The 12,736-nt window shown below is 45.3% G+C and overlaps 1 protein-coding gene and 1 long non-coding RNA gene across 4 annotated transcripts in view; one reads left to right on the top strand and one right to left on the bottom strand.

Moving 5' to 3' along the window:
* Positions 1–3,875, bottom strand: part of LOC142827835 (uncharacterized) — a 35,264-nt gene extending 31,389 nt beyond the window's left edge. The window contains exon 1 of the long non-coding RNA XR_012902600.1: positions 3,797–3,875. This is a non-coding gene — a long non-coding RNA (uncharacterized LOC142827835). The remainder of the gene's footprint in view (positions 1–3,796) is intronic.
* UBE2J1 (ubiquitin conjugating enzyme E2 J1) overlaps positions 1,882–12,736 on the top strand; it is a 35,418-nt gene continuing 24,563 nt past the window's right edge. Inside the window, exons 1-3 of one of the 3 annotated variants that reach the window (XM_075923889.1) lie at positions 1,889–2,038; positions 8,526–8,650; positions 10,815–10,888. In XM_075923889.1, the coding sequence (XP_075780004.1) occupies positions 10,829–10,888 (60 nt within the window). In that variant the 5' untranslated portion in view covers positions 1,889–2,038; positions 8,526–8,650; positions 10,815–10,828. Of the gene's footprint in view, positions 2,039–8,525; positions 8,651–10,814; positions 10,889–12,736 lie in introns of all 3 variants that reach the window. The other 2 variants (XM_075923888.1, XM_075923887.1) reach the window with 2 other exon arrangements.

Genomic DNA, 12,736 nt, shown 5'->3' with positions numbered 1-12,736 from the left:
ACTGCACTGCAAATGTTGCCCTATATTCATAAAGATGACTTGCCTACTACTGAAATGCAACTATCTCTTAACTCTCCAAGCTATACCAACTACGTAACAATTTTAGGAGTTGAAAACGAAAAGTAATTTTTGAAATTGAAACAAAAAGATAATTATGCAGGCAAAAAATTACCGGTTTGTAGAACCATACCAGTGTTCGACCTTTCTGTGTGCAACTGGTATTCACTGCTGATGGTTTACAGAGAGGCATGAGATATGAGAAAGGTGAAATGAGAAAGAGATGGAGATATGGACAAGAACTAGGGAATAACAAAATAAATGTTAAACCTGGTGCCAGGACAAACATTTTCAAACTTAAGTGATTAAAATTAGGTACATCAGTAAAAGGGGGCTGATTCAAAGATGCTGCTGGTCCAGAGCTCCCAAAGAAATAGACAGGAATTCAGTACCTCTGAAAATCAGGCTACTTTAATAAATGTAGATGCTTATCTTCAGGGCTTGACAAACGGCGACAAAACCTACTCACCAGCTCCACACTGAGCATGCACGAGACCCGCATTGCGCATGCGCGTGCCGCCAGTGAATGGGGCGACTGGCTGAAATCTACTTGCCACGGGCGAGTAGATTCAGTGATTTGTCGAGCCCTGATTATCTTATTATTCATGTACATTATCATAGCACCTATGTGCCTCAATTATGGATCAGGATCCAATGTCCCCTAGGGCATTCAATCCAAGTAATAGAGAGCATTAAATCCAAGTAATAAGGGCAGTATACCAGGTAAGGGTGCATCAGCACAGGAAAGGGATTTGGAGAGTATATGGGTTGAAGGTACTATGTGAGGTAGTACAGAGAAGGATATAAGTGATGGGGATGTAACAAAGCAGGGAAAGTACTGGGAGAGCTATAGGGAAAGTATCAGCAATGGAAATGTATTAGGGTGAAGAAGGTATCGTGAGGGTAGCAAGGAGAGGGCAGTATGGGTAATAAGGTGGTATTGGGAGAGGGATGGGGATGGAGGTGGGGGCAATGTCAGCAGTGAGAATTGTTTCAGGGTAGAAGCATTGGCAGTATTAGGGTGGGAGAGGTATCAGGAGTGATGTCAGGGATGAGGGCAACATTGATGGTGAGGCTGCTTCAGTAATAAAGGGGCTATGTGGGCAGCCTGGGGGCAGTATCAGTAGGGCTGCAGGGAATGAATCAGGGTAGGGGCAATATCAGGAGCAGTATCAGGGATGAGAAGCTGTATTGGGGGAGTTATCAAGGGAGGAAGCGTAAGGATGAGGACTGAGTTGTAAGTGGTAAAAGGGATGGGGGCAGTATCAGAAAAGACATCAGGGATGGCGAGGTGTGAAATCAGCAAGATCAGAAATGGAGTGGCATTAATAGGAGTATTTGGGGTGGGTGTATCAATAGGGCTATCAGGGATGGGGACAGTGTCAGAAGGGGGATCAGGGTGTTAAGAGGAGGGGCTTTGGGAATTGGGACCGTATGGGGAGGGATCAGGAGGGAAATTGGGAGACGAAAGCTGCATTGGCGGGATGGGATTGGGATGGGAGTAAGGATGTTAAATATCCGTTAAATATCCAGGCTGCTGCTGCTTTGAAACTCTGCCTCTGCAGTGTTTCAATGGGGCATCCCACACAGCTGAGCCCCGGGCTCAGCTGATAGAGGCAACAACTGGGGCGACAGACTAGTTGACTGACTGTCCCATTAGCATTTGCTTATGGGATAGTCGACTGGAGACCTAACCCCTGAGGTGGGGTGATGTGCTACTGGGAGGGGGCTGTGGATGAGCGGCTGCGGGGCGGGGAAGGGGTCTGGGTGGGGGCTGGCTGGAAGGGGCGAGGGGCGGGGCTGAGGCTGGCGCGGCGCGCAGGGGGCGGGGGAGTCACAGAGCAGCCGCTGCCACGTCAGGCCCGTTTCCGGCCGCGGCCGGAGCCGAGTCAGCAGCCGCCGACGCGCAGGCCCCGCCCCTCCCCGCATAGCCGGGAGCCGGCGCCCGCCATGGAGACGCGCTACAACCTGAAGAGCCCGGGTGAGCGAGCGAGCGAGCGAGGGGCCGGGGCGGGGTGGCTGGACGGGAGCCGGCGGCCTCCCTCCAGGCCCCGGGTGCAGGCCGCGGCGGCCCGGGAGGAGCGGGCCGGAAGCCACCCGCCGGGACCGGGCCTGCCGGCGCCTCGGCCACAGGGCGATGAGGCCGGTTCGTCTCCCGGCCCGCGGGGCGAGCCCGTTCCCGAGCGCGGGGGCATGGCCGAACCTCCCTCCTCTGTCGCCCTCCTCGCCAGTGGCAGAGCCTGTGCGCCTGGGCCCCCTCTCCCCGGCCCTCCTCTTCCCCTGCCGGGGTCACCCCTGGGCTGGGGGCTTTGCCCCCACTCCCCGCGTAGCAGGGGCTCTGTTCTTCTCCCTGCACTGCAGGGCCCCGTTCTCCTGCCTGGTCCCTTCGTGCCAGGGCCCTGAGTCTCCCCCCATGCCAGGGGCGCTGTTTCCCCAACTTTTCCTCGCCAGTATCTCCCGTTCTTTATGCCAGTGGCGCTCAGCCTTTCCAGACTGCTGTACCCCTTGTGGGCATCTCATTTGACTTGCATGCCCCCGGGTTTCATCTCATTTAAAAACTGCTTGCTTACCAAATCAGGCATGACAAATACAAACGGGTCACAGCACACTGTTCTGGGGGAATTCCATACCTTTTCATTTGTATTGTATAACTATAAAATCAAATGGATTATGAATGTATGCACATTTCAGCATAAAATATAAGTGGTCAAGGGTTGCACTTTATTTTGGAGGGGAAGCAGGGTCTGGGATAGAGGTTGAGTGCAGAAGAGAGTGAAGAGTAAGGATGTTAAATAACGATTAATTTACTAGTTGAGAAGTCGATGGAATTTCCATCAACTAATTCACTAGTCGATAGGCACTTCCAATTTTGAAATGCACAAGAGCCCCTTGTACATTTCAAAGGAGGAATGCGGACCTCTGCATGTAGCCTGGGGCCAGCGGGCAGTCCCGCTGACTCAGGGCTCCATGCTGGCACTTCCACTTTGGGGCTCTTGGCGCGTTTCAAAGCGGAAGTACCCTCATGGAGCCCAGGATCAGCTGGGGACTCCCCAGCTGATTCCGGGTTCCGTGGAAATGCTTCAGGGAGCCTGGGGTCAGCTAGAGAGCCCTTGTGGCATTTCAAAGGGGCAGCGCTGTATAGCTGATCCTGGTTTCTGTGCAATGCTGCCCCCTTTGAAACACTGCATTTCAAAGCGGCAGCACTACACTGAGCCCATGGTCAGATCTGTGCAGCGCTGCCCCCTTTGAAATGCTGCCACAGTGTTCAAAGCATGGAGCCTGGGTTATGGGCTCCGTGTGGTGCTGCCGCTTTGAAATAACCCCTGTTCCCGCCTCCCCCCCTCCCGTTTGCTGCCTCTGTCTGATAGAGGCAGCAAGTGGAAGGGGGGGGGAGAGGAATCAACTAGTCGACTGGCCTATCAGATAAGTATTTGCTTATCAGAGAGTTGACTAGTCCTTAACATCCTTAGCTCAGAGTAGGGGATTGAGGTGTAGGAATGTTTGTTGGGTCTGGGAGGAATTTGGATGAAGGAGGGAGTTGTGACTTGGGGCAGAAGATTGGGTGCAGCAGAGGATTCTGGCCTGTGAGAAGAGTGTAAGTGGGGTTTCAGGGTCTTGGAGGCAATTGTGACCTGGGGCAGAAAGGGTGCCTATGGTTTGGGTCATGATCTGGGGCAGGGAGTTTGAGTACAGGAGAGGGTGAACTACCATGTGTAGGTTCTGGCTGGGAGGCACTTACCTGGTCTGTGCCCAGTCAGCTACCTGCAGGACTCTCAGATATCCCCCTGCCTGCTGCAGCTCAAAGCAGCTGACTGCTAGTGCCATGTGCCTCTCCACACTATGTACCTTGCGGGGAGCCTTTGTGTGCTGCCTCTGCCACCAGCACAATCCTTGCAGCTCCCGTTGGCCAGTTATCGACCAATGAGAGTGTGGAGGATTGTTCTGCTGGCGGGGGCAGCATGCGAGATCTTCACCCGCGTTCAAGCAGTCTGGGGCTGCAGTAGGCAGGGAGCCTGCCTGAGGGTCCCATTGGGCTGTGGGCCAGATCCAAAGGCTTGTCAAGCCAGACCTGGCCTCTGGGCTGTATCTTGACCACCCCAATGTACTCCCTGGAAGACCCTTGAGTACCTCTGGTTAAAAATCACTGGTTTACACCACCATCTCTCTTTCTTACTCTCTTAAAATAAAAAAAAGATAAGAGTACTTTTCTTCCCTCCAGATTGGATGGTACTATCTCACCCCAACCCGAGGGGGAGGGCATGAGGAATTACATGCACCCAAACACTGTAGATGGAAGGAGTTGGCCAGCAGCTGGCAGGAGGGATCCCCTCACCAATGTCGCCAACAGTGGCAGGGGGAAGTAGAACAGGATGGCCTCAGTTGTTTTGCCCTCCTGGTGTGCTGCTTGGGTATGAGTGAGTATGTGAGAGTGAGACCTCTGCTACTGGCCTCAGACCCTCTAGACCTTGGGACTGTCTCTGTTCAGGAAGAGGCTGATGCAGGGACAGGAAGAGTGGGGGATCATGTGGCTGGAGACCCCGCCCTTGAGGGCCCCCTCATAGGTCACTTCTGCCCCAACCAGGAAGCAGGATTGGAGTAAAGGACAGAGGGGGGAAGATATGGATGTAAAAATAACAGCACCCCCGTTCACTAACTGTGTAACCAATTGAAATTCAGTGGGTTACACAGTTAAATGTTCTGCAGGCTCTCAGAGGCTGCTGGCCCTGCGAGCTGAGAGTTAATCAGTAATGTTAACTGATAAGCTAAATTCTTACATCCCTAGAGAAAGATCCTTTCTCTCTCTCTCTCTCTCTCTCTGTAATTGCCTCTGTAAACTCAATTGTTTACTGAGTATCCATCTTGCAGGAGGGAGGGCAATTAGTTTTCTTTGGGATGTCAATGTGTTAAACTCTATTGGGTGGATGAGCAGGACTATTGTAATTCTGTAATGTGTTAGTGGATGGCATAAACAGATTCTGATGACTGCTGTCCATCTTGATTGTCCCCAAAATTGTACCCGGTGGTGTAAAGGGCAACATGGTCACAGCTGTCCCTCAATTTCCTTCTGGTGCCCATGGCAGTGAGATGTAATGAGTGGTGCCAGTCCTTGTGCTGCCAGTCTGTTCTACAAAATGTCACAGTTCATATTCTAATGGGCAATGCATCTTCATTATACTGTTTAAAGGAGCAATGAGATACATGATCATCACCTGACATGGAAGTAACGAGCAGGTAACGGACATGATGTAATCAAAATGGGGTACCCTCAAATCACTCCTTATGTTTGGGAGTCAGAAATAACCTAGCAGACAAACCATCACCAGTGATGTGTGAAATTCCATTATTGAATTGGTAGCAAAGGCAGGGGACACATGCCCAGGATCATTGCAAGAGGCCTTTCTCATACTATGGGATCAAGGACCCATGTACGTATTTATCCTTTGATTCCAAAAGGCACGTGCAAAGTTAGACAGGATGTAGCTACACTGATTCTACAGGTTGAACCTCTCTAGTTCGGTATCCTTGAGACCTGAGCAGTGCTGAATCAGAGAATTTGCTGGACCATGGGAGGTCAATATTGTCTAGCAGCATTACCAACATTTTCACTGCTTACTAGGCTCTTAGAAAAACTCAAAACAACAAATTGTCTTGCAGCACCTTAGAGACTAACAAAAATGTAGATGATATGAGTTTGAAGACATTTAAGGGTAAATTAGAGCTAACTACTACCAGTACAGAGTACTGAGAACCAGGACTGGTGGCTGTAAACATATTTTGTGGGACCATGGGAATGTTGGCCACACCCATAAGTGGACATCCAGCTAACTAAAATCATGCTGGACCATGGATGTTGCCGGATCAGAGAATGCTTGACTAAAGTGGTTCAACCTGTATTTGCATTAAATTGGCAAAGACCATTTTGGCCGACTGTTCTCAGAATATCTCAGAGGGGTACTTCTAAAAACTTAAAACAACGAATAGTCTAGTAGCACCTTAAAGACTAACTAAACATGTAGATGGTGGTATGGGCTTTTGTGGGCAAAACCCATTTATTCAGATGACCTGGAGTATTAATAGTCCAGATCCAAGAATAAATAAGGGAGGGGAAGAGAAGGAGGGGGGAAGAGTGAATAGATTGTTCAAGTTACAAGAGGCTGATAAGAACAATTAGAACCTCCATTGTTTGTTTGGTTGGTTAATTCATTAGGATGTGGAAGGTAATGTGCGCCCAGCCAATATTTCTGTTCATTGCAATCTGATAACTTCATTTACAAGTTTAATTTTTAAGTCCCAACCCTTCCCTGTGTATTTTTGGCTTGTGGAATTGGTCTGAAACAACACAATGAATTGGAGATCCACTAATGAGTGACCAGGCATGTTAAAGTGTTCTCCAACAGGTTTATGTGTGTTGCCTTTTTGGATATCTGATTTGTGTCCATTAATTCTTTCCCATAGAGACTGTCCACTTTGGCTAATATACATGGCAGTTGGGCGTTGCTGGCATTTGATGGCATACATCACAGTAGTGACTGTGCAGTTAAATGAGCCCCTGATGTTGTTGGGTCCAGTGATGAAATAGCTTGTGTAGATGTGTGGGCAGGGTTGGCACCGGGACTGATTGCAGGGGCGATTTCCTGGATGATCGTGATGGAGGTGTGTTGCTTGGTTACTGGAAAGAATTTGTTGAGGTTGTTGTTAGGTGAGGATTGGCCTTTCCCCCAAGACTTGAGAGTGAGGGGTCATTTTCCAGGATAGGTTGTAGATTGTTGACAGTGCATTGGAGGGATTTAAGTTGTGGGCTATAGGTGATGACAAGTGGAATTCTATTTTCTCTTTTTAGCCTGTGTTGAAGTAATTCATGTCTGGGTACTCTTTTGGCTCTGTCGATCTATTTTTTCACTTCTCTGGGTGGGTATTTCAGTTTTAAGAATGCTCTATATAGATCCTGATAGAAATGTAACCGTGTTAGTCCTGTTTTTTGTTTCAGCTACACCAGACTATGTAGCACTTTAAAGACTAACAAGATGGTTTATTAGGTGATGAGCTTTCCTGGGCCAGACCCACTTGCTCAGATCAAATAGTGGAAGAAAATTGGCACAACCATATATACACCAAAGGATACAAACAAAAAAAATGAACACATGTGAAAAGGACAAATCAAATTTCACAACAGAAGGAGGATGGGTGGGGGAGGTAAATGTCTGTGAGCTAATGATATTAGAGGGCTTTGCTATAGACGATGGATCACATGGTGTGTTCTGGATGGGAGCTAGAGGCATGTAGGTAACTGTATAAGTCAGTAGGTTTTCTGTAGAGTGGTGTCTAATTTGCCATTGGTGATTTGTACTGTGGTGTCCAGGATACGATCCATCATCTATAGCCAAGCCCTTCAATACAACCGCATCTGCTCTAATCCCACTGACAGACCAGAAACTTCAGGATCTCTACCAAGCATTTATAAACCTCAACTACCCACCCAGAGAAATAAAAAAACAAATTGAAAGAGTCAGATGAATATCTAGAAACCATCTACTTCAAGACAGACCCAAGAAAACCAACAATAGAACACCACTTGTCATCACCTACAGCCCCCAACTTAAACCTGTCCAACACATAATCAGTAAACTACAACTTATAATGGAACAGGATACTAAACTCCGAGAGGCTCTGGGAGACAGACCCATAGTCTCCTATAGACAACCACCTAACCTCAAGATGATTCTTACCAACAATCACAGGACATAGCACACTAATACCAACCCAGAACTTTCCCTTGCAACAAACCCCGTTGCCAGCTTTGTCCACATATTCACTCTGCTGATACCATTATTGGACCTAACCAATTATAAGTTATAAGATGAGTTATAAGATCAAGAACACACATTCCTGTTCATCCAGAAATATAATTTATGCTATCATGTGCCGAAAGTGTCCGTCTGCTATGTACATTGGACAAACGTCTCAGACCCTTCGCCAAAGAATCAATGCCCACAAAACAGATTAGACAGGATCACAAAGAAAAAAGTTTCTTGCCATTTCAACCAGAAAGGGCATTGTCTCAACAACTTGATTACCTGCCTCCTGCTTCAAAGACCTTTTCACACCAGACTTGAAAAAGAATCCTCTGAACTGTCATTCATGCTTAAATTCGAGACTTTACGCCTCAGTCTAAACAAAGACATTAATTATCTTACCCATTACAAAGATAGCTTCCCCAATTATCACCTCTAATATCATTAGCTCACAGACATTTACTTCTCTCCTCATCCCCCTTCTGTTCTGAAATTTGATTTGTCCTTTTCACATGTGTTCATTTTTTTGATTGTATCCGTTGGTGTATATATGGTTGTGCCAATTTTCTTCCACTATTTGATTTGAGCAAGTGGGTCTGGCCCACGAAAGCTCATCACCTAATAAACCATCTTGTTAGTCTTTAAAGTGCTACATAGTCCTGTTTTTTGTTTCAGCTATATAGATCCTGTAGGTGTTTGTCTCTGGCTGTGGCATTGGAGCACATCTGGCTGTATCTTAGGGCTTGGCTGAATACAATAGATTGAGAAATGTGTCTGGGACAGAAGCTAGAGGCATGAAGGTAAGTGTAGCGGTTGGTAGGTTTCTGGTATAGGATGGTGGAAATTTGTACTATGTGTCAAGGAAGTGGATCTCTTGTGTGATGGATTGATCCAGGCTGAGGTGGTTGGTGGGGTGGAAGTTGTTGAAATCCCTGTGGAATTCTTTCAGGGTCTCTTTCCCATGGGTCCCTATGATGAAGATGTCATCAGTGTTGCGTAAGTAGAATAAGGCTGCTAGAGGGTGAGAGCTGAGGAAATCTTGTTTAAGGTCAGCCAAAAAGATGTTAGCATATTGTGGGGCCATGCAGGTACCCATGGCTGTGCCGCTGACTTGAAAATACAAATTGTCTCCGAATCAGAAGTAGTTGTGAGTGAGGACGAAGTCGCAGAGCTCTGTAACCAGGTGTTCAGTGCTGTCATTGGGGATGTTTTAGTCTGTAACTTTTTAAAAACAATGAGTAGGCTTGTGACACCTTAGAGGCTAACAAAAGTCTCTAGTAGTATCATAGTGTCATAGTATAATATCATGAGTTTTCATGGGCAAAACCCACTTACCAGATGATGAACTGCAATAAAAATAACACATTCAGAACATCTGTCTAGACATAGTATCACTGAACTATGTGACCTTTGGTTCTCCTAAGCCTGAAGTCACTATATTCAACAAGCTGGATGTTGGCCAGTTGAGCGCTACTGGAAAAAAAAGTGCTTCCTTTTAGTACAAGAAATTCTACTACAAAATAGAAAATTTTCCATCAGAAAGACTTCTCTAAATGAAAGATTTTCTTTTTATGTAGCTCAATTAGGGATGTGAAAGTGTAACTGCATACAAGATTAAACAATGAGCTTAGGCTCATTAGTTAACCTTCACTGTTATTCGCCAGTTGCCCATATGCCCCAGCTCCCCAAGAGCCTACTGACCCCTTCCCCACACTTTGCCCCAGGCATCATTTTTAGAAGCAACTGCTTTAGACAAGAATTGAGAAAATGAAAACATTTTTAGCACTTCCTTTTTTATGGTTTTGCATAAGGATAACTCTTAGGCCCCAACCTAAGTTCTTGTCAAAGGTAGTTACTGATTTTCATTTGAACCAAATAAATTTACTACTTCTGTTTCATAAATCGCATATCTGTTAGTGGGAGACTAGATTACACTAGACTGCTCTCCGATCAACATAAGTACTCTACCTCAACCAGAGGCAGAAACTATATCGGTAGGAGAGCATTGCCTGCCAACATAATCTGATATAAACAGTACTTTAAGTCAGTGTAATTTATGTAGCTTGGGGGGGGGGGGGTTCTCACACCTCTGAGCGATATAAGTTGCATTGGCTTACGTGGTAATGTAGACAAGCATTTACACAGCAATTGCCTAAGAAATGTTTACATAGAGTGATAGATATGTCTTGTTCAACTATAGTTTATATATTGAAAGCAGTTGTGAAATTCTAGTAAATGTTATTGTGACAGGCTGCTGACTAAGCCAGAGCTCTGTCTCTACAGCCTGACTGAAAAGGGCAATTGAAGCCAGCTGAGCAAGCCCATGCCCAAGGGGCTAATGGGAAACATCTGTGGGCCTTGTTAGCCAAAGGGCTAGAAAAGGTAGTCAGAGAGGCAGTGGAGGGGAAGTGGAAGGGGAGGAGCCAGAGAGTGGCTGTGTGCGCTCCCGAGCCAGCTGGAGAGGATAGCTGAGTTTGCTGCTGGAACAAACAAAACAATGTAAATGGATGGCAGCAGGAAATTGGCAGGGATAATAAAAAGCATGGGTGATTGAACAAGAAATGGTCTCCGGTTGATTTGTGGCTGAAGGAGTCCCTGGGTGAGGACTTGACCACAATTATGTTTACATTTATTAAATAACAGCTGAATAAATAAATCACATACAATTTATTCATAATGTTCAGATACATTATTTGGTAAACTGTGAAACAAACATAATGTTTTTCAGAACTCTATGCTCTTAGGACACAGGATTTAATGAGTCATATCTGAGTAATTTATCACATGCATCTTGGATAAGGAGGAAGTCACTTGAAAGACACATGTTGTGGTGTACCCTATAAGCTGCTTTGTTAGATGAAGTGACTCCTTCAAGAGCGTGCAAACAGAATTGCTTGTATATTTTAAACATTTTTAGTTTTTAAGGGAGCTTTTTATATTAATATTCCCAATTTCTTTTTTCAGCTGTCAAACGTTTAATGAAGGAAGCAGCCGAATTGAAGGATCCTACTGATCATTACCATGCACAACCCTTGGAGGTTGGTTTTTTGTGTATTCACTGGAGCTGTTAGTCTGTTTCTGCTGTATAATACCTAATTCTTCATGATGACATTGCTTTGTCCATAGGCAGTATGTAATTTTGGTTTTGGAGATAGGAAGCTTTCAGATTAACAGAAGCCTTTTCTGCCTCTTGCATACCCTTAACTGTTCAAAAATTGGAGGATTTTTGGAATGTAAACTCGGACGTATATTAGAGTTATACCTAGTACAGATCAATTTAGAAAGCCTTTATTTACCCAAGGATTTTGAATATCACATTCAGTTATTGGAGAGACAAGATGGGTGAAGTAATATCTTTTATTGGACTAACTTCTCTCATCTCTCACATACAGAAGCTAATCCAATAAAAGATAACTTCTGTTGGGGAGAGAGATGAGCCTTCTCATATCTCTAATATGCTGTGATAAACATTGCTACAACACTGCATACAATCAGGATTTAAAAGAAAAATTGCATACATTTGAATGGATCAGCAGGGTAGCAGATGAAACTATTCATACAGAAGACAGATGTGTACTCCATATTCTTGCTATCTTGGGCTCAATGATGACAAAGCTACTTCAGCTCCAGCTGAACAAAACAAAGTGGAAGTATTTTTGTTGAGCTGTATTGACCTGTTCAGCAGATTCCAAGAGAGCCGTTTCCCCCCGAAAGACCACAAACCAGATGATGATCGAAGGTGCCGAGCCAGCTTTATTGTTAAGCAAAGTACAGTAATAGTTGTCAGTAGACTCTACCGAATCACCATGCACTTGTAACAATGGCTTCAGCTCAACCAATGGGGAACTCTCACTGCCCCCTGCTGGACAAAAACTCATTTTAGAACCTTTCCTGAACCTAGGTCTGTATCTGTGGGGAGTGGTTACCAAGGTCTTTTTTAATGAGTTGGTGGTGCCATGTGCTTTCAACTTATGACCAGTACCAATTACTGTTGTACACCTGGACTTATTATCAATTCGTGTTAGCCATGTTTGTGCGTTGGTAGCTAGGCCTCGGGCCTCAAATCAGGCCTGGGCTACGTGGGCTTTTGTTTTAGACCCTCATCTTGATACAGTGAGGTTTTGGAAATAGTTAAAACAGTGAGCCAGGTAATAAGTTAAATGGTTGAGAAATTCGTAATACAAGCTGATTGCATGACTGCATTTGTGAGGGATAATGCCACCTACACAGTGAAACCTTGGGACTGAGGTTTGAGACTTATTTTTAAATGCAGTACACCTGATGTGCATGGTGTATTTATTTAACTTTGTTGGTGATTTGTGGAGGAAAATACTTCAAAAGGAAATTAATTTATTGTGGCTTGTGGCTATAAAACAGCTTTTCATTGCCTGCCCTTTAAGGAAAGCAGTTTTGTAAGTTTATAATTGAAAAAGGAAAGTCCTTGCATCCCACCAACTCCTAGAATAATCAGATGAAATATTTGGTTCATAGCACCTGTTTATCATCTTGAACATGCTGAGGATTACAGTTCCTTTTTTACTAAGAAGAATGATCGTAATAGTAGTTAATCTATTGCAGAGGTTAAGCTCATCTGAAGAAGTGGGTTTTGCCCACGATAGCTCATGATTCTGTGTGTGTGTGTGTGTGTGTGTGTGTGTGTGTGTGTGTGTGTGTGTGGTTAGTTTCTAAGGTACCACAGGACTACTCATTGGTTTTTAAATTTACAGACTAACATGGCTACTTCTGAGACTTTCCCATTATGTGTATTTGAAAAAAGTATTGTACAGAAAATAAAATTCCAAAATAGCTTGCTCTGTGATGAAAAGTATATCACTGTCTACATGAATATTCAGTTTGTGGCACAATATAGTGTGACTCTCTTGCTC

This window comes from Pelodiscus sinensis, chromosome 3 (genome assembly GCF_049634645.1).
Source record: "Pelodiscus sinensis isolate JC-2024 chromosome 3, ASM4963464v1, whole genome shotgun sequence".
In the NCBI taxonomy this organism is placed as follows: domain Eukaryota; kingdom Metazoa; phylum Chordata; order Testudines; family Trionychidae; genus Pelodiscus; species Pelodiscus sinensis.
This window is presented reverse-complemented; position numbering and strand designations above follow the sequence as displayed.